Raw genomic sequence first — 25,058 nt, 5'->3', positions numbered from 1 at the left:
TTTATTCATTTAGATTCTTTCACTTTTGCTCTTTCGTACCGTTAGAACATAATCCCTGTTGATCGTTTAATAGGTGCACTCGGCTGTTGAAGAAATGGATGGATTAGATGATGTTGAAAACAGTATGTTGTATTATAATCAAGCAGTCATCCTGTATCATGTCCGACAGTATACAGAAGCCATATCCGTTGGTGAAAAACTTTATCAGTTCATAGAACCTTTTGGTATGTTATCTGTCAAATCAGAAATTTGCCTATCTTCTCATACCTGTGAAGGTCTCTGATACTTTTATCTAGATAATAACCTGAATCACAATTACATGTAAGTGTTTAAAGAAAGAAAAAAAGCTGTGTTTTCTTAATGGTTAGAAAAAATAAAAATTATATCACTTTTTGATGAATCCAGGTTTTCCTTTAATATCCCACTGTTACCCCCACCCCAGTTTTTGATGATAACTGTTAGAAATGCTGTTTCTAATTGAAAAGATTTACTGCTTTTTTTTTTTTTCCTTTGATGTTTAAACACCACCTCAGTGTACCTGATCCTTTCTTTCTTGAGTAGTATATTAAGGAAGGAGTGTTTTGGAATGTTAGGGGACAATGTAGTATTTTATTTTGTATATTGCCTAATTGAAATTTTTGTGGTTAATCACAGAGTAGATAGTATAGAACACAATTAGCTTTTTGGTTTACTAGCTTACAATTACCAACCTCAAGTGAGAGTAGTAAGACAAGTAAGGGCAAAGAAAGAAGAGGGAGCAAATAAAGCAGCAAAGCTGGACCCAGGAAATGTTTGAGAGGGCCGTTGGTTTCCAGCCTGCAAGCAATCAGATTTCAATTGTCTTTTTCTCCATGGCTCCTTTCTTTTAAATTCAAAACACTGGGGCGAATTCCTGATTTATAAACCCCTTATTGCTGTTATGGTCACCACAGAACAGGTGGTAGTCTGTACTTGCTCTGGTGCTCTGGGAAGGTTCCAGGGTCCCTTGTGCTAACGGCTTGCTGGAGAGCTCTCACTGTGGCTCCAGGGAGGCCTTTTCCAGGTGCTCTTCTGCCCCTCAGCCCTGAGGATGCAGTGGCTGACAGACTAGGCAGGAGACATCAGTGGTGAAGGATTGTGTGACTAGTTCCTTTCCCCTGTAAAGCTGGAAATCAGTTATACTTCTAGGATGGCACAGATGTGCTTTTGCTAGAAAGCTGGTTTTTAGAATTTCCAGAACAGTTAATGAAATGATGTTCAACTTTACTATGGCTGGGCAGAATACAGCAACCAACTAGTCAGTTTTTAGATCCACTTTTCCTCCTTCTTTGAAAACCTTTTTTTTTTTTTTTTAACTTTATTACTTGGCTCTTCATACAACATAAATTTATTGAGCATACCCTATGGAGCAGACACTGTTCTAGGGTCTGAAGATCATACAGTGAATGAAATAGAGAAAGTCTTTACCCTCATTAAGCTTATGTTCTAATGGTAGAGAGAGGTAATACGATAAATACATATGGCGAGGTAGTTAAATGCTGCAAAGAAAGGCTAAAATTGGGTAAGAGGCTTGACTGGGGATGCTATTTTTAGATAAGGTAACTGAGGAAGGCCTGGGATAAGGCAGTATTTGAGAGCGGCTTGAATGAAGAGAAGCAGTGAGCCATGCAGCTGGGGGAAAGCATCACAGCCAGAGGTAGTAGTGTGTGCGGAGGCCCTTAGGCGAGTGTGGTCCTGGTAGGTGAGGAACAGCAGGAGCGCCGTGGTGACCGGAGCGAGGTGGGAGCACAGGGCTAGCACTGTAGCCTAGGGAAGGGCTCACTTTTTCAGGTGTGGTGGGCAGCCCTTGGAGACATGTGACCTTTGCACATCAACTGCACTGACTTTAGTTCTAAATGGATTCTACTCTGGCCGCTGTGTAAGAGCAAGAATGGAATCAGGAAGACTTGTTAGGAGGCTCTTAAGGGCTTTTGAAATGTTCAGTTCTTGATTATAGCAGCCATCTTTTAGACCCTTTCCATTTATCTTCTCTTTTGAAAGGAAAGGAAAATAGTGTTATGTCATATACCAGATTAACCCTCCTCTCTTTGCTGGGCTCTTCTTCCTTTGAAGTTTTTGTCTTTATATTTTCCTCTTGGCTGTTTCAATTTTCTGGTATACTCCAGTCCACACCTTGTTTCTTTTGTGTTTATAATCACCCTGTTTCTTTTCCCCATCTCTGTGCCTAGAAAGGAAGTCTCTTTCCTAGAGTCACAGACCTTTTTTTTTTTTTTTTTTTTTTTTTTTTTGTGATATGCGGGCCTCTCACTGTTGTGGCCTCTCCCGTTGCGAAGCACAGGCTCCGGACGCGCAGGCTCAGCGGCCATGGCTCACGGGCCCAGCCGCTCCGCGGCATGTGGGATCTTCCCGGACCAGGGCACGAACCCGTGTCCCCTGCATCGGCAGGCGGATTCTCAACCACTGCGCCACCAGGGAAGCCCCACAGACCTTTTTAGAGTTAGAAGGAACCTCAGGGCATCGCCTGGTCCACCCCCTGCCTTCAGGCATGTGAAGTATTCTCCCTGTTTTACAGGTCAGCCAGCTGAGGTCTAAGTAGTTCAGTGATGTGCAGAGGCTACACATCTATTAAGTAGCCAAGCAGGCACTGGAACTAGGGTTTCCTTCCACCTAAAGTAATACTCCTCATTTCATGTGCTGGTATTTGGTAGATATTTTGCCAAAGGAATTTCAGACAGTAGAATCCCTGATATGAGAGGCCTTGAGATGCCTAATTGAATGACATTGTCGCTTCCACCCACAGCTCTAGGTAATAAACATTCCTTTAAGTCAAGACTCAGGCTTTGCTTTTTAGAGCTTTTTCTGTGGGGAACGGTCTGAGATACTTGCTTCACTTGGGATTGTGACTTTTCTTTTCATGTTTTTTCCCCCCAGAAGAAAAATTTGCCCAAGCAGTGTGTTTTTTGCTCGTAGACCTGTATATATTAACCTACCAAGCTGAGAAAGCTTTACATCTTCTTGCTGTTCTAGAAAAAATGATTTCACAGGGCAACAATAACAAAAATGGAAAGAATGAGGTGAGTGTTCTGAGGTGATCAGACTAAAATGTAAAGTATGATTAATATTTATGGTTATTAAATATTGTTTTAACAGCTTTATTAAAATATAATTTACATACACAAAATTTATCGTTTTAAAGTGTACCGTTCAGTCGTTTTTAGTATATTCACAGAATTGTGCAACCATTACCACTATATAATTTCATCACTCCGGAGAGAAACCCTGTACCTGTTAGCAGTGATTCCTTTTCCCTCCTTCCCTCAGCCTCTGGCCACCACCAGTTTACTTATCTATCTCTGTGGATTTGCCTCTTGTGGACGTTTCATATAAATGCTACACTATGTGACCTTTTGTGATTGGCCTCTGGTATATTATTTTCAGTTTACCATGTGTAGCCTGTAGCATTCCTTTTTCATGTATTTCATTCCTTTTTATGGCCACATAATATTCTGTTATGTGGATATGCCACGTTTTTTAATCCATTCATCAGCTGATGAATGTTGGGTTGTTTTCCTCTTTTGGCTGTTATAAGTAATGCTGCTATGAACACTGATGTACAAATTTTTGTGGGGGCATATGTTTTCAATTCTCTTGGGTGTGCATTTAAGAGTGGAATTGCTGGATCATTTGGTAACTCTATGTTTAACTTTCGCTGCACTATTTTATATTCCTACCAGCAACTTTTGAGGGTTCCAGTTTCTCCACATTCTCACTAGCCCTTACCTGTCTTTTAAAAATTGTAGCCATCCTAATGGGTATGAAGTAGTACCTCATAATAGTTTTGATTTCCCTAATGACCAAGGATATACGTTCACATCTTTTCATATGTGAGATATTAGTTTTACAGAATGTGAAGATTAGAATGAAGACAACAAAATTCCATAATCTGGGAAAATTTCATCATTAAAGTTCTTCAGAAAGAGGACATATTTATGACAATTAAGCTTCACCACATTCTGGAGACAATTGGTGTAAATTAAGAATACATCTTCGTTCTTGTGTTTTTCATTTTGCTTGTGCTTCTGCCACCAAGGGATGATCCTTCTTTCTCCCTCTTCCTGCTTCTTTGTTGAAAAAGGAGTGTTTGTAGAAAACAGATAATCAATACATTTCTTTCTGCCTGTATAAGTTCTTGAGGTTTAAAAATAAACATTTAGCGTTACTTTTTACAAGTGTGTATATCTGAGAGTTTAGTTAAATAATCTTAGCATTATTCCCAAACACTGTTGTGTAGTAAAATATTTCATTTTTATATTCAGTACTTGTAATAGTTGATGAAATATAACTCATTTCAGCAGATGCTGTATGCTCTATGAGGTGGTACTAAGGTGACAAAAATGAAAACACTGCAGTTGTTGCTTTTCAAGGAACTCACGTCTGTGGGAAGAGAAAGATGGAGCAAAATCTGTTCATGACAAGGAGGAAGGAGGTTAGGGAACGTTTCAGGGCAGTTTGGATGTTTGATTTGAGCCTTGAAAGATGTAACAGTTCAACAAGTCAGAAGAGGAAAGATGGAGCAGGATGACCATCCTGGCAGAGTAGAGAGTACAGAAGGAGTGAGAGTGGTGTGTGGGAGGGATTTCTGGTAATCTGACCTGGGGAGTACCTGAGGGATGTGATGGAGATCATTGGGGTGAGATTGGCAGCTCAAATATGGGTCAGGTCGTGAAGGACTTTGAATGCTTTGCTAGGTATTTAGGGTATGATGTTGTTGGCAGTGTTGATACCAGAGAAAGTTCTGTTTTGTTTTGTTTTTTAATTTATTTACTTATTCGGCTGCACCGGGTCTTAGTTGCGGCACGCATTATCTTCGTTGCTGCATGCGAATTCCTAGTTGTAGCATGTGGGATATAGTTCCCTGACCAGGGATCGAACCCAGGCACCCTGCATTGGGAGCGTGGAGTCTTAGCCACTGGACCAGCAGGCAAGTCCCCAGAGAAAGTTTTTAAAGAGGGAATGACATGATCTATTGTGGGTTGTAGAAAGACAATCTGAGTTCTGACCAAGTAATATCCAGGCTTTTTTTTTTTTTTAATAAATTTATTTATTTATTTTTGGCTGCATTGGGTCTTCGTTGCTGCGCTTGGGCTTTCTCCAGTTGCGGCGAGCGGGGGCTACTCTTCGTTGCTGTGCTCAGACTTCTCACTGAGGTGGCTTCTCTTGTTGCGGAGCATGGGCTCTAGAGCGTGTGGGCTTCAGTAGTTGTGGCACACAGACTCTAGAGCACAGGCTCAGCAGTTGTGGCACACGGGCTTAGCTGCTCCACCACATGTGGGATCTTCCCAGATGAGGGATCGAACCTGTGTCCCCTGCATTGGCAGGCGGATTCTTAACCACTGTGCCACCAGGGAAGTCCAATATCCAGGCTTTTTAAACCTAGCCCATCACTATACTAAACTATGAGCTTCTTATAAGTAGAGTTTCTTGTCACCCACTCCAAACTATTTTTTTTTAATTTTTATTGGTGTATAGTTGCTTTACAATGTTGTGTTAGTTTCTGCTGTACCATAAAGTGAATCAGATATACGTGTACATATATCTGCTCTTTTTTAGATTTCCTTCCCATTTAGGTCACCACAGAGCACTGAGTAGCGTTCCCTGTGCTAAACAGTAGGTTCTCATTAGTTATCTATTATATATATAATGGTGTATATATGTCAATCCCAGTCTCCCAATTCGTGCCCCACCCCCCCGTTCCCTGCTTGGTAACCATAAGTTTGTTATCTACATCTGTGACCCACTCCAAACAATTAAACCTGAATCTCTGGGACCTGGGATTCAGAATTTTGAAAATGTTCTCTAGGTGATTCAGATTAGCTCACTTGGAAATCAGTGATTTCAATTATGGTCAAAAATATTTAATTTTGGTTAACTTTGTTTCACCACCTTACAGACTGGTAATAACAGCAACAAAGATGGGTCTAATCATAAAGCTGAAAGTGGAGCTCTAATAGAAGCTGCGAAGTCAAAGATACATCAGGTAGCATAAATTTTAAGAGCAGTTATATGTGACATGTATTTACTAATAGTTACGAATGATGAAGAATGTGATAGATCATTGAGAGCAGTAAATAATTCAAGGCATGTATGTTTATTTGGCTTTGAAGTATTACAGTTTAGAAGCACATTTATCCTTCTAAATATATTTTGCTCAAGATGATAATGCAATGTCATTTCTTTTACTTCTCTATAGAAAATTGAGAGAAATGGCCTTGGAATGTATTGGATGATAAAAATCAGTTTGTAGAATTTTAATTCATTGCTAGTTAGCCATATGCAGTTAAGAATTAATAGGATATCTGCTTGGAACTTAGTTATAAATTTCATCCTGCCATGTTTTAGTTTTTAAAAGTATATTCCAAGAGTACAATAAAAATAGATTAAGATAATTTTAAACTCGCTTTTGCAAGTAACTGGTATAACTGTTGTGAACAGATTGGGTTTAATTTTCTTAACTAGAAAGTAAAATTGCTTCAGCATCTGTAAATCCACTACAGTTCCTACATACTAGCATTTTTCCTTTGACAGTATAAAGTAAGAGCGTATATCCAAATGAAGTCCCTGAAGGCATGCAAAAGGGAAATCAAGTCTGTCATGAACACAGCTGGGAATGTAAGTTTCTTCTTGAGTTTTCTCTTTTTTTTTTCAATTAGCAGCTTTTATGTCCTAAATTTTCTTATTTGGACAATAGGTATTATCAGTTTTAAATAATTTATCACAGTCTATTATAGTGCCAGCTGTAAACCTTTATACTGAGTTGTGAAGTAGTGATCATACTGTGTCTATAATTTAGCATTGTACTTTTCTCACTTAAAATTATAACAAGCATTTCCCTTTGGTATATAGCCTTCAAAACCACCATTTTGAATAGTTGTCCAGAATTCTTTGAGTGGTTTATCACAATTAAACATTTACTGTTATTAGACACTTCAGGATTTTTTTAGATTATACTCAAAACATTTATTAAAGATAAACAGTTTGGTTGTAGCCCAAACCTCCCCTTCCAACCCTTCCAAATGATCTTTGGCTTGACAATACCTTCAGTTTGATTAGTGCCAGAGTACTTGAGTTATAATTACTCCTTCATCTCCACTAATAAGTAATTTTTTTAAAGACAGTAGAGGGAAGAGACAGATACGTTTAGGAAAACTGTTAATTAAAAATATGAAATTGGGCTTCCCTGGTGGTGCAGTGGTTGGGAGTCCGCCTGCCGATGCAGGGGACACGGGTTCATGCCCCGGTCCGGGAAGATCCCATATGCCACGGAGCGGCTGGGCCCGTGAGCCATGGCCACTGAGCCTGCGCGTCCGGAGCCTGTGCCCCGCAACGGGAGAGGCCACAACAGTGAGAGGCCCGCGTACCACAAAAAAAAAAAAAAAAAAAAAAAAAAAAGTGTGAAATCATAAAGAGATATGGTTTATAGAAGGAATAGTTCAGGAAAATTGACTCTAGAAATCTCAGGCAGGATCCAGATTGGCCACTGGGTCAGTTTTACTCAAGTGATTTTTGAGAACAGTTGTAGCCTAGACCTGAAGGGTAGACTTGAGGCTAAGAGGGAAGGGCTTAAGTATAAGTAGCCAGCCAAACGTTATCAAACCATTTTTGGGAGAAAAGACGATTCCCTTCCTTAAAGGATGCCATAGTCAGAGGGGAGAGACAAACAGGAAAATAAATAATTGTTAGTCATACCCAAATCAGGGAAAACTTCAGGAGGAAGTTTTAGGAGAAGCAAAAGGTGGTCTGTGATCTAAAGCATGATTTTTGTAACAGCAAGATTAGCCCTTGAAAATAATGAATTCTGTTAGGGAATCCTTCCATTCATAAAATGACACTTTTTTCCCCCACTTGAAAAAGCATTTGATTATTTGTACTTCTTTGGGTTCTAATGGAGGTGTATTTATATCCTAAAAAATAAGGGAGATCACCAGTCTCTGTAATAACCATTAAAATGAAGGACTTAGTTTCTGCTGTTAAATTGGCTTTTAATTAATAGTGTAATAGATGAAGACAGTCAGTGGATATTTTGCAGACTGTATTCTTACTCATATATGTTGTATGTATTTTTTTAGGTAGATCTTTAATAATTCAGTTTGTAAAGTGCTCTCTGCCAGGTTTCATTGTTTTAGATTGTGAGAGCGATGGAAAGCTCAGAGACCATAGTTTTTGTGACCATGGCTTAAGTGACTCATGTATGCTCTTGACCACATGCCAGTGCAGCAGTCTGATTTTGATCTTACATTAGGCATCTGAGTACAAACTGTAAGAAACTTACATTTTCTTTACAGTCTGCACCCTCCCTGTTTCTTAAAAGCAATTTTGAGTACTTAAGAGGCAATTATCGAAAAGCTGTGAAGCTGTTGAATAGTTCAAACATTGCTGAGCATCCAGGATTCATGAAAACAGGTAAAAGAAAATTGTGAAGTTTTGGTATTTTCTTCCTGACTCTTATGCCTTGTTCCTTGGTTTTTTTCCCTAGACTGCTCTTCAGAGTGATTTTTGCTAATTTTTTAAATGAAAATGTTCTATTATTGCTGCTTCAGAAAATTCCTGGTATTTTATTTTATTACTCATTTCCATTTTAAAAGAAGCCTCCCTTCTTATTTTACTTTTCTTTCACTTCATATGCTCTTTCTATCATTTTGGTTTTAATATCAGCTTAGAAATTATGTCCAGGGCATAAGGTCCTTGGTCTTTTGCTTTGTGAAATTAGTCCTTTTAAGGAAATGAGATCGTAATGTTTTTACTTTTCCCTTCTCTCCCATAAAAGCAATGAATAATATGATAGTAAAATGAAAGGTGGAATTTGCAGCTGTCATTTAACTTCATATCATTGCGTTTTATGGGGAAGAAGGAAAATCAGTTTATTCAAGAAATGAAGTTAAACTATTTCTTTTTTTAAGATTTTTTTTTTTTTAATGTGGACCATTTTAAAAATCTCTATTGGGACTTACCTGGTGGCGCAGTGGTTAAGAATCCTCCTGCCAATGCAGGGGACACGGGTTCAAGCCCTAGTCCGGGAAGATCCCACATGCCGCAGAGCAGCTAAGCCTGTGCGCCACAAATATTGAGCCTGCGCTCTAGAGCCTGCGTGCCACAACTACTGAGCCTGCATGCCACAACTACTGAAGTCCGCGTGCCCTAGAGCCTGTGTTCTGCAACAAGAGAAGCTACCGCAATGAGAAGCTCGCGCACCGCAATGAAGAGTACCCCTCGTTGCTGCAACTAGAGAAAGCCCACACACAGCAACGAAGACCCAACACAGCCAAAAATAAATAAATTAATTTTTTTTAAAAAAAAGAAATCTAATTAAAGTCTCTATTGAACTTGTTACAATATTGCTTCTGTTTTATGTTTTGGTTTTTGGCCACGAGGCATGTGGGATCTTAGCTCCCCAACCAGGGATCGAACCCACACCCCCTGCATTAGAAGGCGAAGTCTTTAACCACTGGACCACCAGGGAAGTCCCCAAGGTTAAACTATTGAAAATATTTTGTACCAAGTTCAGAATGCAAAGGATGAATATAGTGTTTGTTTTGTTTGAGATTCTATTCAGACCAATGCACAGAACACACATGCAAACATACTCAAACCTTCCTGCATTCACCCCTTCAGTTCAGTGGAGTCATAGAGGATGGAGAAAGGCAGTTTTTTCCATTATAATTCTCTTGGGTACTCCATTTGTTCTGAGTACCCATTTCTGATTCTGTTAAATTTTTATTTTTCATGTTTTTATTGTCATAGTTTCCCCTCAAAGACCTAACACCCAAACTGGAATGGTCTCTCAGACTAAAAAGGTAATACACATTGCAGAAATTTTACTTAGAATTGTCTTGACACAGATTTCAGAATTTCAGATATTGTCAGTCTTTAAAATGGAGCAGGACATTATCAACAGTTATGATAATCTAATAGGATAGATTTTATATATAGTTATATATTTTAATGTATTGATATTTTTCATAGTATTAATTTTAATTTTAAAATCTTTAATTTGCTTCCCACACATAAAATTCAGTGTTTGCTGCTGATAAAATAGGCTTATTAGAGAAGATTTGGGAATAGAATTTCTCCTAAATTGTTCATAATGCCACTCGCCAGAAGCAACCTCCTTTAAAACATATTAGTGTATTTCTTACTCTTTTTCCTCAGCCTAGTATTTTTTTCTTTCTTAAATATTCTCATTGTTTAATTTTAAAATATATCAGAGGCCAACCTTTAGTTTTTAGCATTGAATGAATATTCTGATTATTAATTTTATCAATCTAGTTGGGTGTTTTTTATCATTGAGGAAAAGACAGACTATCAGTAAATTGTTTTAGAATGTTTGGGAAACCATTTAGAAAAAGAAACAATTTAGAAAAACCTGGATTGCTTTCATTACACCAAAATAAAATCATAAAAACAGCAAAAGAAAACTTGGATTAATATTTTATTTTTGTGGTGGGGAAGCCTCAATTAAACATTATCCAAAATCTAAGAACCATACAGTTTAGAAAAGATTACTAAATTTTGTTTGTTTGTTTGTTTGTTTGTTTTGTGTACATGGGCCTCTCACTGTTGTGGCCTCTCCTGTTGCGGAGCACAGGCTCCGGACGTGCAGGCTCAGCGGCCATGGCTCACGGGCCCAGATGCTCCGCGGCATGTGGGATCCTCCCAGACCGGGGCACAAACCTGTGTCCCCTGCAACGGCAGGCAGACTCTCAACCACTGCGTCACCAGGGAAGCCCAACTAAATTTGACCACATAAAAATGTAAAACTTTTTATGATTGAAAACATAAGCATACACACACACTCTGAACCAAGTCACAAGACAGATGACAAACTGGCAGTGGAGGGAAATAATTGAAACAGATGTGACAGAAGGTTTCTGTAACATAAACACTAGCAGGTAACCAATAGGAAAAACATCTGTAACCAAATTTTTTAAATGGGTAAAGAGCAGAAAGAGGCAAGTGTACAGGATAAGAAATACAAATGCCAACACACATGGGAAGATAGATGCTCAGCCATAGTCATATTTAAAGGCGTGTGAATGGAAAGAAGAGTGGAGACTTAGAGTTGAACAAACCAAAGCAGGATTTTACATGTTCTGTTTACATATACTTGCTATTCTTCATTTAACATATTTTGACTGTTTCCGTAGCTTGCTGCATTCCTTCCAGTTTGTACATAATATTTTGTTGTGTGGATGCAGTGCATACATATTATGTTACTAATAAATACTTCTTGTCCTTTGCATTTTTGTATCATTTGCCTATGATTATTAAAAATTAAATCAGAAGAAAAAAACTAAACAGGCTAACAAAATCAATATGCAGGATTGATTTATCACCTTTAATAAGAGATTTTAAGAGAAAAGGAGTTTACAAAATTTTCAGATGTTTCCTAAATTTCAAATGCCTTGTAAACTGTAAGGACTGAGGAGAATTGCATATATAATTAACTCTTGCTCGCTAAGCCTGATTCTTATATGATGTGTATCAACAATAAAATTTGTGGATAAACTTATGTATGTTTTTCTCAGGTGAATGCTTGAGGTGCATGTTCTGGAATAATCTTGGTTGTATCCATTTTGCCATGAGTAAGCACAATTTGGGAATTTTCTACTTTAAAAAGGCTCTGCAGGAGAACGACAACGTCTGTGCACAGCTCAGTGCAGGTAGCACTGATCCAGGTAAGCCCATTAAAGGGGGACAGTTTATATTTTACTACTTGAGGAAAATATGATTTTAAAGAGCAAGCATCTGGTTAAAATGCATGCCATGTGTTCTTACATACATTTAACACTGATCCTGCCCCAAAATTTGACTCTGGGGATTTTTAGTAGATGTTGCTCCTTTGAGTAATAATTAAAGAAGTTTAAGCTATATTCACTTTTTCATGGATTTGAAAGTCAGTAATCCCATATGGTAATGTTATAAAGCAAAATATTTTGCTGAGATTTCTTGACTGTGACAAACTAGTTTTACTCTAGCTTCCTTTCAGGGTTTCAAATGTGATACTGTTGACAGCACCGGACAATCTTTAAGATTCCTGGAGTTTATTCCTTTAATATTCATAGGATGTGGATCCTTGATCTGAAATGCTTAAAATCAGGCAATTATTTAGCTTTTTAAAATATTTTTTAAAATCTTTAATTTTTAAAAAAATATTTATTATTTTTTAAAATATTTATATATTTATTTATTTGGCTGCACCTGGTCTTAGTTGCAGCACACGGGATCTTTGCTGCTTCATGTGGGCTCTCAGTTGCAGCATGCAGGATCTAGTTCCCTGCCTAGGGATCGAACCCAGACCACCTGCATTGGGAGTGCAGAGTCTTAACCACTGGACCACCAGGGAAGTCCAGCTTTTTAAAATATTTTAAAGACTATTTAATTGATGGAAAATGTATCCCAAAAATCAGTCTCTTTTTTTCTTTTTTTTTTTTGTGGCCACACCACTCAGCTTGTGGGATCTTAGTTCCCCAACGAGGGATCAAACCTGGGCCCCAACAGTGAAAGTGCCAGGTCCTAACCACTGGACTGCCAGGGAATTCCCTAGTCTCATTTTATTATGGCCTGCAAAAGTTAGAATAAGTGAGTATGACTTCCCTGGTGGCGCAGTGGTTAAGAATCTGCCTGCCAATGCAGGGGACATGGGTTCGATCCCTGGTCTGGGAAGATCCCACATGCGGTGGAGCAACCAAGCCCGTGCACCACAACTACTGAGCCTGTGCTCTAGAGCCCGCGAGCCACAACTGCTGAGCCCATGAGCCATAACAACTGAGTCCGTGCACCTAGAGCCTGTGCTTCTCAACAAGAGAAGCCACCGCAGTGAGAAACCCGCGCACTGCAACGAAGGGTAGTAGCCCCTGCTCACCGCAACTGGGGAAAGCCCGTGTGCAGCAACCACGACCCAACGCAGCCAAAAATAAATAATTAATTTTTTATAAAAAAGAATAAGTGAGTGAACAATAGTCATTGTAGGTATAGTACATTAATTTTTTATTTCCACGGTAAAGTTCCCTAACACCCTAAGATTAACTGAATGCTTCTGGTTAAGAAAACACATAATGATAACATGGCTAACTGAACTCAAAGTGAAGAAGAGTGGAATCTTCTTGCAGGCTCTAAAAGTGTGGAAAGGTAGTGTAAGGTTCAGTGGAGTAGGAGTGGGTCTTTGCCTTCCTGGAACATTGTTGCCTGAGGAGCTGGTAATGAGAAGACACATCTCTGGCCCCACAAGCACAGACAACTGAGATGCCTCTGGAGGATATTTGTGGGGTTGGAGATGGAGATAATTATTGTGGTGAGACCTTTTTACAACTTCAAATTGGGAATTGGGGTCACTGGTGTCAAAAAGGCAGTAGTTGAGTACTTAGTGGAATAAATGTTTTCAGTGGAGCTGTTATTTTAAATCTGATGATTCTCATCTGCTTTTTATCATTAGGCAAAAAATTTTCAGGAAGACCCATGTGTACATTACTAACCAACAAGAGGTATGAGTTGCTGTATAACTGTGGGATTCAGCTACTTCACATTGGAAGGCCTCTTGCTGCATTTGAGTGTCTGATTGAAGCTGTTCAGGTTTACCATGCAAACCCCCGCCTCTGGCTGCGGCTGGCTGAGTGCTGCATTGCTGCCAATAAGGGGGTGAGTCTCTGTCTTTTTGAACCCACACCCCACCCCCACTTGTTGCATAGAGAGCAATAAATACTTGGTAACATAAAGACCTCCTCCCCACTTTTAACTCTCAGGGAATTTGTAAAGATAGTCTTCTGTTCTTTATCAGTTGGACAAAATTTAGTTTCATGAAGTCATGTGTTCACTTTCTGACACTTGGTGAGCACAGCAACATGTGTCAGCAGTCACATTGAAAAGTTGAAGCCATTAAGAAGGTCATATCTGTTGAAACAGTGGTCTGTGAGCTGCTGGGGCAGGGGCCACGCCATCAGCTGGCGTGAGAGTGGTGTGTGCGCCTGGTGATTAAAGGAGGGCTGCTGATAACAGTGAGTGTGGAAAGAACCGCATTATGCTGTGCTTCCTCCAGTGCCTGCAGGGTTTACTTTTGATTCAGAAAATGTTGTCAAGTTAGTGGATTACCAGGCTGTTTCTCTCTGACACGTGTTCATCCACAGTGACCGTGAGAAATAGGCCAGTTTACACCAGTGTCCATGCCTAGATTATCTCCAAACGGCAGTTGGTGAAAGCCTGTTGAATCTCAAGTGGGGAGGGGTCAGTGGGAGGTAGGAGAAAGACAGGTTGTATCAGAATCACCAGATGTCTGTACCACCCCATTTCCTAACCACCCCCTACCCTCCGCCGTTGCCAGGCTCGGGCTCATCAGGTCTGTGGAGGTGGGGGGTATGGCATCCTGAGGTTCTGCCTGGCATGCTTGCCATAGGTGATAACACTTCCTGAAAAGCAACTACAGGAACTACAAGGGATTAAAGAGGTGTGTTTGCCTGGCAGTTTTCACACTTGATACTTAAAGTAGTTTATGATTTGAGTATGCCACTGGGGGAAGAGATGAATGTTGTCTTTGAGGCTTTAATGGTTTATTTCATTGTCCCTTTTAAGGGACAACGTTCTTATTAGATAATTCTTAAATTAGCTGATAAACAACTCTAGGCAGAATTTACACTTTTTTAAAACAAAAGAATCTGTAGAAATTGCTTATTCTCTTTAATGTGATGAATTTAATCAGTGTTGGAGGCCTTAGTAAGTTTTAACATTTTCTTTTAAAATTACTTATTTTTAGAAATAGTACTTTTAGGATTGTCTTTCTTCTATGGATTTCATCCGGAGGTTTTTTCCTCCCATTTTTTCTAGAAAGTTCTAAATTTGTAACTTTTAAACGATGGTAAAGATGACTTGGTTGCCATAGCTTGGTGGATACCAGAACACTCACAGTCTGTGCTACTAATAGGGAATTTGCTATAAATAAATATCTGTTAATCTTTATGCTTCTCCTCTTTCTAAAACCTGAGGTGGGGAACTCTCTGCCTGTGCAGTGCTTTCACTACCAAGGGCCCAGTTTCAGTCCCTGGATGGGAAACTGAGATCCTGCAAGCTGCGCACAGCACAGCCAAAAAAATTTTAAAAAAAGGACTGAGAAAAATAAAGTAAAATAAAACCTGAGGTGACCGAAAAGACAGTAAAAACAACCCCAAAATACACTTGAGGAAAATCCCAACAGGAGAAATTATGAACTCCAAATAAAATTTCGTAACATTTATTTACTCAGTACAAAAGGGATGCTGAACAGAGCAGTTTGTACCTTCCAAAATAAATTCATTTTTTAATAAACAGAACCAATTTAATTATTAAATTGGTGATGCCAAAGAGGTCATTTTGTCCTCATTATCTGATGCATGTTGTTTCAGACCTCTTCTGGCAGATGCAAGGTTTATGTTTACCTGGGCAGTGTATGATATATAAGAAAAGATTTGCTAGATAAAAAACATAGACTCAGGGACTTCCCTGGTGGCACAGTGGTTAAGAATCCTCCTACCAATGCAGGGGACCACGGGTTCAATCCCTGGTCTGGGAAGATCCCACATGCTGTGGATCAATTAAGCCTGTGTGCCACAACTACTGAGCCTGTGCTCTCGAGCCTGCGAGCCACAGCTACTGAGCCCACACACCACAGCTACTGAAGCCCACGTGCCTAGGGCCCGTGCTCCACAACAAGAGAAGCCACCACAATGAGAAACTCGCATACCGCAATGAAGAGTAACCCCCGCTCGCCGCAACTAGAGAAAACCTGCACGCAGCAACGAAGACCCAACGCAAGGCTACTTTGGACTTCCCTGGTGGTCCGGTGGTTAAGAATCCACCTTCCAATGCAGGGGACACAGGTTCAGTTCCTGGTCGAGGAACTAAGATCTCACGTGCAGGGCAACTAAGCCCATGTGCCGCAACTACTGAGCCCAAGCGCCGCAACAAATCCCACGTGCCACAGCTAAGACCCGATGCAGCCAAATTCATGCACTCATTAAAAATGGTAGAATTTCCTTCCTTCTAAAAAAAAAAAGAGAGAAGGCTACTTAAAAAATCACCATGAACCATTTACTTTTCTGAAACTGTGCCATTTATTTTTCTGACTTCTGAAACTCGTATTTCTTGAGTGCAGTTCCTACTGCCAAGACACTATAAAATTGCAAATACTTTAATTACATATCATTATTTTACATTAAGACTGTTCTGGGGGCTTACCTGGTGGTGCAGTGGTTAAGAATCTGCCCGCCAATACAAGGGACACGGGTTCGAGCCCTGGCCCTGGAAGATCCCACATGCCGTGGAGCAACTAAGCCCGTGTGCCACAACTGCTGAGCCTGAGCTTTAGAGCTCGCAAGCCACAACTACTGAGCCCACGTGCCACAACTACTGAAGCCTGCACACCTAGAGCCCGTGCTCTGCAACAAGGGAAGCCACGACAATGAGAAGCCCGCACACCGCAACAAAAACCCAACGCAGGCTTCCCTGGTGGCGCAGTGGTTGAGAGTCCGCCTGCTGATGCAGGGGACACGGGTTCGTGCCCCGGTCTGGGAAGATCCCACATGCTGCGGACCGGCTGGGCCTGGGAGCCATGGCCGCTGAGCATGCACGTCCGGAGCCTGTGCTCCACAATGGGAAAGGCCACAGCAGTGAGAGGCCCGCATACCACAAAAAAAAAAAAAAAAAACCCAACACAACAATAAATAAATAAATAAATAAAGACTGTTCTGGCACACTTTTTTGGCTACTGATCTATTATTGAAACTATGGTATATTATTGTGGATTTTTAGTTCCATCCAGATCTAACCATCTGATCAGCTTAAGGATCAGGGATCAGGGAAGAGAGTATGGACAAACCATCACAAATTTATCACCCCACCAGGAAAAAAGGTCAGAAGAGAAGGCCTTCCAATCATGGTTCAGAATATCCACGCTTTCTTATTTTTCACTAATCTTCCTTAGCTACCTCTTCAAGACAAAATAGTTCCAGTCAGTTTTGTTGTATTTTTTGTGTGTTACATAATACTTTCTTTCTAAAATGGATCTAGGGGGTTCCCTGGTGGCGCAGTGGTTGAGAGTCCCCCTGCCAATGCAGGGGACGTGGGTTCGTGCCCCGGCCCGGGAGGATCCCGCGTGCCACGAAGCGGCTGGGCCCATGAGCATGGCCGCTGAGCCTGCGTGTCTGGAGCCTGTGCTCCGCAACGGGAGAGACCATAACAGTGAGAGGCTCGCATACCGCAAAAAAATAAATAAATAAAATAAAAATTAAAATGAATCTACAAGTGAATCCTTGTTTTGTTAAAAGTCATACATATATGGAAGTACAACTATAAGAAAGTTCAGTTACGGAGCAAGAAGTAATAAATAGTACAGAAACATTTGTGTTTAGAGTTGGACTTTTTGCAGGGCAGAGTTTATCTCTGCAAGTTCCTATGAATTGGCTCCAGTTTGTTCCTGTGTATGAGAATCTGCAGGACTTTACAAAATGCAGGTAAATCAGAGACTTAGAGTGAAGGGGGAAGATAAAGGAAATTGGCATCACCAAGCTCCTGTAGTGAGATGATGTATTGTAGTGAAATATTTTTTTAAAAAAAACACACTATATGTGTAAGTCGCTTTTACTATTTTCAGTTTAATGTTTACAGGGCTTTAGAATTTTAATTTCCTAGAAGGTAAGAATTGTACCCACGTAAATTTTGACATATATAGCTTGTTAGTGTGTATATGTTGTTGACACTTCAATTAATACTTTCAATTAAGAAGGAAAAGATCTGTTTTAGGAAGTGTAGCTGCTTCCCTTCTCTTATTCACTGTGTTTTTGTGGCTTTTATTTTCCTTACTCTGACATCAATGTGCCCATCACATGCAGCATGGTGCCTGGGGCACAGAATGGTCCAAATAAATCATTCTAAATAAATGCTTGAGTCATTCTTTTTTTTCTTTAATACATTTTTTTAATACATATTCTTTTCCATTATGATTTATCATAGGATACTGAATGTAGTTCTCTGTACTGTGCTATATAGTAGGACCTCGTTAGTTGAGTCATTCTTTTTTTTTTTTTTTGGACACACCTTGTGGCATGTGGTATCTTAGTTCCCTGACCAGGGATCGAACCCGCACCCACTGCAGTGGAAGCACACAGTCCCACTTGAGTCATTCTTGAATTGCTTTTTTTCCTCAGAATTACCTCAGACCTTATACTAATAAAGTGTAGTGTATATTGCAGACTTTCAGACTCATGTACTCTTCTCTTCACTACCAGACATTTCTTGTATCACCCAAAACTCCACATTGATCTTAAGAATCTTAAGGATCTTACGAATTTTCTTAGAGTAATTGAAAAAGTAATTTTCATACCGCATCTTACAATTCCATTAAATTAACTGGAAATTATTTGTGTTTTGTAGACTTCTGAACAAGAAACTAAAGGTCTTCCAAGTAAAAAAGGAATTGTACAGTCTATTGTTGGTCAAGGCTATCATCGTAAAATAGTTCTGGCATCACAGTCCATACAAAATACTGTATATAAGTAAGTATTTTGCTAAGAGAAAGTGTATAATAATATTTCATAGTAACGTTATGTATAAAAAATATGCTTAGGAATTACTTCATAGGAGGAGCCACTTTGTAATTAGATTTTATTGCTACTTCAAGAAATAGACTCCTATACATAGGTATGTGGAGAATGTTATTTGACATGATTTTGGTTTATTACATCCATGGGTGCTGAAATTGTTGATGCCCTAAGAAACCCTGGTCTGTTCAGTGCCATTATTCAGAATGTCCAGAAGAGGGCATCTTGATGTTTCCTTTTTATATAGTTTATCACTGATACTTTTCATTTAGTTATTTTTATTTTCTCGTAGTCCCTAAAGCTAATTCTTAGTATCAGGAGAAAAAAGTACTAACACATATATAAACAAAAAGTATTATAAAGCTGTCACATGTAGAACTACTTTTCAATTGAACAACTTTTAAATATGAATATCTTTATCTTTTACAAAGATTCCAATTTGGAGTTGCTCTTATTTCAAAAGCAGTAGGATTTGTAAGAAACTTGCCCCTTTTTTTCTTTTCCCAAAAATAAAATTGTTCACTACCATTTAAAAGTTTTCCCAAAGTTTTAAAAAAGTATCTGGCACACAATATTTTGCTCTTAATTTATTTCAACAATAATGCAGATTTCTTTCAAAAGACAAGTTAAAGCATCACTTTCCTACAGTTTCAAAATTGTTACTACTTTTCACTTTTTTCCCCCTAATAAAGCTGACTTAGTTTGATATATAAAACCAATAGGGGCTTCCCTGGTGGCGCAGTGGTTGAGAATCCGCCTGCCGATGCAGGGGACACGGGTTCGTGCCCCGGTCTGGGAAGATCCCACATGCCGTGGAGCGGCTGGGCCCGTGAGCCATGGCTGCTGAGCCTGTGCGTCCGGATCCTGTGCTCCGCCACGGGAGAGGCCACAACAGTGAGAGGCCCGCCTACCGCAAAAAAATAATAATAATAAAAATAAAATAAAATAATAAAATAAAACCAATAGGAAGTTACATAAAATCTCAACAAAGTTATAAGACAAATAATGCTGCTTTTTCAAAATGTGTAAATAAGGTATTTCCCAAAGCAAACATCAACCAAAACAAGGCTCAAATGTGAAAAATCTACTTTCTTCCCTTCTTTCTAGTTCTGACTGTACCTGTCCTGGCCTTCACTACAATCTTCCTTGTCTATAACTCCTTTGTTAGTTTAACATTGACGTTGCAGATATCCTTCAGGTTGTCTCCTAGCCTTGGTCCCATTCCTATAGACAATGTGGTGTCTAATGTATATACTTGCAATCTATTATTTATACTTTTTATATCTTATACACAGACATACCTCCTTTTACTGCACTTTGCTATATTGAGCTTTGTAGATGTTGCTTTTTTTGTTTTTTACAAACTGAAGGTTTGTGGCAACCCTGCATAGAGCAAGTCTGTTGTGCCATTTTTCCAACAACAACTGCTCACTTTGTGTCTCTGTGTCACATTCTGGTAATTTTTGGAATATTTCAAACATTTTCGTAATTATTTGTTATAGTGATCTGTGATCAGTGGTCATCGATGGTACTACTGCAAAAAGATTATGACTCGCTGAAGGCTCATGATGGGTTAGCATTTTTTTTTTAACAATTAAGTATTTTTTAAGGTATGTACATTGTTTTTTTACACATAATGTTATTGCAAACTTAATAGACCACAGGGTAGTGTAAGCATAACTTACATATCCACTGGGAAACCAGAAAATTCATGTGACTTATTTTATTGCAATCTTTGCTTTATTGTGGTGGTCTGGAACAGAACCTGTGATATCTACAAGGTATGCCCCGTATAATATTTAGGATTTGGGTTCTTTAGCATTCGCTTATAACTGCTTATATTAAAATTTCTACCTCTTAGATGGCAAAGTTTTTATTTACAGTTATATTGGTTTTATTCCTGATAATAGAAAAGTTTTATTTATTGTTTTTGTTTTCTTAGCTAACTTGGTTTTGTTCTTTTAGTGATGGACAGTCTTCAGCCATTCCTGTAGCCAGTATGGAGTTTGCAGCCATTTGTCTCAGAAATGCCTTGTTGCTGTTACCTGAAGAACAGCAAGATCCAAAGCAGGAAAATGGGTCTAAAAATAGTAATCAGTTAGGTGGCAACACAGAGAGCAGCGAAAGCAGTGACACTTGCAGGTATCCTGACCCCTTTGACCTCCCTTGGTGAAATCTTTAGGACTTCATTAGTCAGCCTCTGTCTTGTAGTTGAATTCTTGAAATCTGCAGCCTGAATTTCCAAAGTTCTCTGTTTTGAGTAATAGGAAAGGAAAGTATGAATGTTTAAGTATTTCTGGAAGAGAGAAATAAGGTGAAGCCTAAGTGAAGAAAGAACCTTAAACGAGGCAAGTTTAAAGTCACAGCTTTTCACTGCCAGGAGGAATCACTGCAAGAAATCCAGTTGCTGTCAGAGATGGCTTTTTTTTTTTTTTTTTTTTAACTTTTATTAAAATAAATACTTAAATCCCTAAAACTTCTCTTTTCTTACTATCTTCTGCCTTTTCTCTTAACATACTGTAAACCACTGACCTCCAGAATATTTCTATACATTTCTGGTTTCCTATCAATTAAATATTATGCCAATCTATAGAAATTGGGAGAGTTTATCTAGTAATAAACACCATTATATGTAGAGAGTTCTTTTTACACATGGCACCTTTAAACTCAAGTCTTCCATCTCAGAGCATTTTTTCTTGATTATAGTAGAAAAACATGTTTATTATAGAAAATTTGAAACAAAATTGTGGAATATTTTTTCCTCCATCAAGGGGTTATGCTTTACTATACTTAGTAAAAGACAGAAGAATGAGAAATGTGTGAAAATACTGGAGTGGTTTCCTTTGTATAGTAGAGATATTTTTTCTGTTAGAGACTTTTTAAAGCGGTATCATGTACTGGGAAAAAGAAACTCATATGCAGTGTAGCTTTAACATTTTAGTGATACCAAGTTACTAAGCATTTTTCAGTGTTTTGGTTCTTTTACACTTTTTTCATAAAAAGTTGCATGGCAGTGGGTATAGGGAAACAAAATTTTACATTTAATTGTTTATTCGTGTGCTTCATAATTAGCAGTCTATCTTTATTTTAGCAGTAAAAGCCACGATGGAGATAAATGCATTCCAGCTCCACCTTCTTCTCCATTGAGAAAACAGGAATTAGAAAACTTAAAGTGAGTATCTAAACAAAATTAGCATTGTATCTATTAAGCACATTGTTTATCTCCTTTATTTTGTTAATGTTATGAATTATGTTGATTAAATGTCCAATATTAAACCAACCTTTCAATCTTGTGACTAAACCATACTAGTCAGGATTTATTACCTTTTTTATAAATTGTTGGATTGGATCTGTTAATATTTTGTGAGGAATATTTGCTTCCGTGTTCACAAGGAAGGGTGGTCCATGCTTTTCTTTCTTTTTTTTTTTTTTTTTTTGTGTGTGTGTGTGTGTGTGTGTGTGGTATGCGGGCCTCTCACTGCTGTGGTCTCTCCCGTTGCGGAGCACAGGCTCCGGACGCGCAGGCCCAGCGGCCATGGCTCACGGGCCCAGCCGCTCCGCGGCATGTGGGATCCTCCCGGACCAGGGCACGAACCCGTGACCCCTGCATCGGCAGGCGGATTCCCAACCACTGCGCCACCAGGGAAGCCCCATGCTTTTCTTTCTTAAGGTGTCTTGGTTAGGTTTTAGTTTCAGAGTTATGCTGAACATATGAGTGAGTTGGGAAGTGCTTCTTCCTCTGTTTTCTGAAAGAGTTTATATAAGATAGGTATTGCTCCTTCCTCAAACGTTTGATAGAATTCACCAGTGAAACCATCTGGCCTAGGTGTTCTTTGCGGGAAAGTTTCGATAATGAATTCAAGTTCTTCAATCGATGAGTGCTCTTCAGATTTTCTATTTCATCTGTGTCCGTTTGGTTAAGTTATATTTTTGTGTAGATTATAAGCCCCATTATTTTTGCTTTGAACAGTCATATATATGTTAAAAGGAACAGAGTAGTCATGTTTAGCCACATGAGTACCATTTCCTGATGATTCTAGTTTTTATATAAGATAGCAAACATTTCCCTTCAGTCTGAAGATCTCCTTTCTGCATTTCCAATAGTACAGGTCTTTGTTTTCCTAAGGTTTTGTGGTTGTTTGTTTGTTTTTTCTTTTTTAAATCTAGAATTGTCTTTATTTTATCTTCATTCTTGACGATGTTTTCACTGAATACAGTATTTTAGGTTTTGTTTTTGTTTTCTTTTCAGTCAGCTCTTTCAGGATGTCACTGCATTATCCTCTGGCCTCCACTGTCTGACAGCCATTGTATTGTAGGTGCCATTTTTCTGTCAACATAGATTGTCTTTGTTTTTCAGCAGTTAGACTATGATGAGTCTAAGTGTGATTTTGTTTTTAATCTTCCTTGGGGTTATCTGACTTTCTTAAGTCTATAAATTTATCTTTCAACAAATTTGGGATATTTTGACCATGTTTTTTTCATGTTTTGGAAGTAGGATTGATTAATGGTTCAGCATTACTTTTAAGAATGATTTCAATAATAGGACTGCAAATTAAAATGGAAAGAAAACCATCATTGATTATTTTTTCACCTATTAAGTTGCAAAAAGTGACAAGAGTATAGTTAAGACATTTATATACTGCAGGTAGCATTGCAGGTAGTTTATTCACATTTTTTCCAACAAACATTCTTGTGCTAGTCGCAGGGGATTCAGAGGTAAAAGAAAAAGCACTCCCCTCAAAAGCAGATGGCAAACACTTAGGAGAAAATTATATTACTTAGTAGATTAGCTACTAGGTGATGAGATTTGGGGCATCTTTTCTTCTTATGGTAATTTGATCACCCTGATAAGTGGAAAATGACCTCACTTTAAAATTTTGCATTTCTTTCAGTCCATTCAAGGTGCTTAGTCTGATGCCAAGGTTTATTGATCACACCTGTATTACTTTTTCTGTGAACCTCCTGTTTGTAGGATTTACCATTTTCGTATTGGGTTTTTCATCCTTTTTGTTTTTATAAGAGTTTTTCTATATTAAAGAAATTGGACTTTATCATTTGTCTTGTAAGATTGTTTCTGGTATTTAGTTTAGTTTTGTTTTGGCTGCACTGGATCTTCATTACTGCTCACGGGCTCAGTAGTTGCGGTATATAGGATCTTAGTTCCCTGACCAGGGATCGAACCTGGGCCCCCTGCATTGGGAGCACAGAGTCTTAACCACTTGACCATCAGGGAAGTCCCTCTGGTATTTTGTAAAGCAGAGTTTCATTTATTAAGTATCATATTTATCAATCTTCTTTACTTTTTTTCCATTTTGTGCAATGTTTGGAAAGGCCTTCTTGCCTCCAAGATTTAAAAAATAATTTAGCCATGTTTTCTAGCACTTTTACTGATACAGTATCACAACTATCAATCTAAATTTTTGTTTCATCTAGAATTTATTTTATATAAACAAATAAGGTATGGCTCTATCCATAATTGTATAATTTTTCATAGTATAGTTCATTTGATTAACATCATTTAACTTTCCAAATAAATCTTGGAACAGAACTATAACATGCTAAGATTTGTGTCTAAACAGTTTAAAGTTATTTATTATTTATAAAATAATGCACATATATGTCTGTTTGCATAAAAAAAGTCTGGAGGGATCTGTGTCAGAACCTTCCTAGTAGTGGGATAACTGATTATTTTTATCTACTTACTGGATATCTGTTTCTTCCAACTTTTAAAAAATGAAGTTACTTTATTAATCTTAGTGAATCCCTTTAGAGGAAAGACTGGCCAGCAGATGTGCCCTTTTCTGGTCATGTGTTGTCAGGTCAGTGTGTTCATGGCACTGCATTGCTGTCAACGAGCTCAGGGCTCCAGGCACCCTGTTCAACAAAACAGCAGCTTTTTATCTCTTTATTTTATTGTCAGATTCCTACTTTGCAGTAATAACCTTTCTTTCCTGGGTTTTATGTATGTGTATATTCCCACTGTATCCTATTGTCAGGAGGAAAGCATTAATCTTCTGATTATATGGAGGAAAATCTAAAATCTCAAACTTAGTTAGAAATGAGGAGTTGGTCATATAAGGTTTTGAAAGCAGTGTTTTGATTTTTTAAAACTTGACAAAGGTAATTGTTTTTTTTCAATAATCTTCAGTTATATTAAAATTTCTTGAATTCTTATTTCTTGTATGAGTCATAAGATAGCAAGAAAATAAAAAAATTCTATGACAAATTACTGGTGAAACAATGGCAAAAACAAAACATACAAAAGAATATTGTGGGACTTCCCTGGTGACACAGTGGTTAAGAATCCGCCTGCCAATGCAGGGGACGCAGGTTCAATCCCTGGTCCAGGATGATCCCACATGCCACAGAGCAACTAAGCCCATGCACCACAACTACTGAGCCTGCGTTCTAGAGCCCGTGAGCCACAACTGTTGAGCCCACATGCCACAACTACTGAAGCCC

At 38.6% G+C, this 25,058-nt stretch overlaps 1 protein-coding gene and 1 non-coding gene across 6 annotated transcripts in view; one reads left to right on the top strand and one right to left on the bottom strand.

The window, feature by feature from the left end:
• The window catches only part of CNOT10 (CCR4-NOT transcription complex subunit 10), a 64,891-nt gene that overhangs the window by 18,837 nt on the left and 20,996 nt on the right, over nucleotides 1-25,058 (top strand). For 2 of the 5 annotated variants that reach the window (XM_059077339.2, XM_059077340.2), the window contains exons 4-13: nucleotides 74-224; nucleotides 2,911-3,053; nucleotides 5,930-6,016; nucleotides 6,565-6,648; nucleotides 8,322-8,439; nucleotides 11,562-11,711; nucleotides 13,469-13,671; nucleotides 18,430-18,551; nucleotides 20,562-20,738; nucleotides 21,688-21,768. In XM_059077339.2, the coding sequence (XP_058933322.1) occupies nucleotides 74-224; nucleotides 2,911-3,053; nucleotides 5,930-6,016; nucleotides 6,565-6,648; nucleotides 8,322-8,439; nucleotides 11,562-11,711; nucleotides 13,469-13,671; nucleotides 18,430-18,551; nucleotides 20,562-20,738; nucleotides 21,688-21,768 (1,316 nt within the window). The remainder of the gene's footprint in view (nucleotides 1-73; nucleotides 225-2,910; nucleotides 3,054-5,929; nucleotides 6,017-6,564; nucleotides 6,649-8,321; nucleotides 8,440-11,561; nucleotides 11,712-13,468; nucleotides 13,672-18,429; nucleotides 18,552-20,561; nucleotides 20,739-21,687; nucleotides 21,769-25,058) is intronic. The other 3 variants (XM_067005837.1, XM_067005838.1, XM_067005839.1) reach the window with 3 other exon arrangements.
• TRNAG-CCC (transfer RNA glycine (anticodon CCC)) lies at nucleotides 23,757-23,829 on the bottom strand. Its single transcript has one exon. It is a non-coding gene; the product is annotated as a tRNA-Gly (tRNA).

Source organism: Kogia breviceps, chromosome 10 (genome assembly GCF_026419965.1).
Source record: "Kogia breviceps isolate mKogBre1 chromosome 10, mKogBre1 haplotype 1, whole genome shotgun sequence".
In the NCBI taxonomy this organism is placed as follows: Eukaryota; Metazoa; Chordata; class Mammalia; order Artiodactyla; family Physeteridae; genus Kogia; species Kogia breviceps.
Note: the sequence above shows the minus strand (reverse complement) of the source record. Positions and strands in the feature narration are given on the sequence as shown.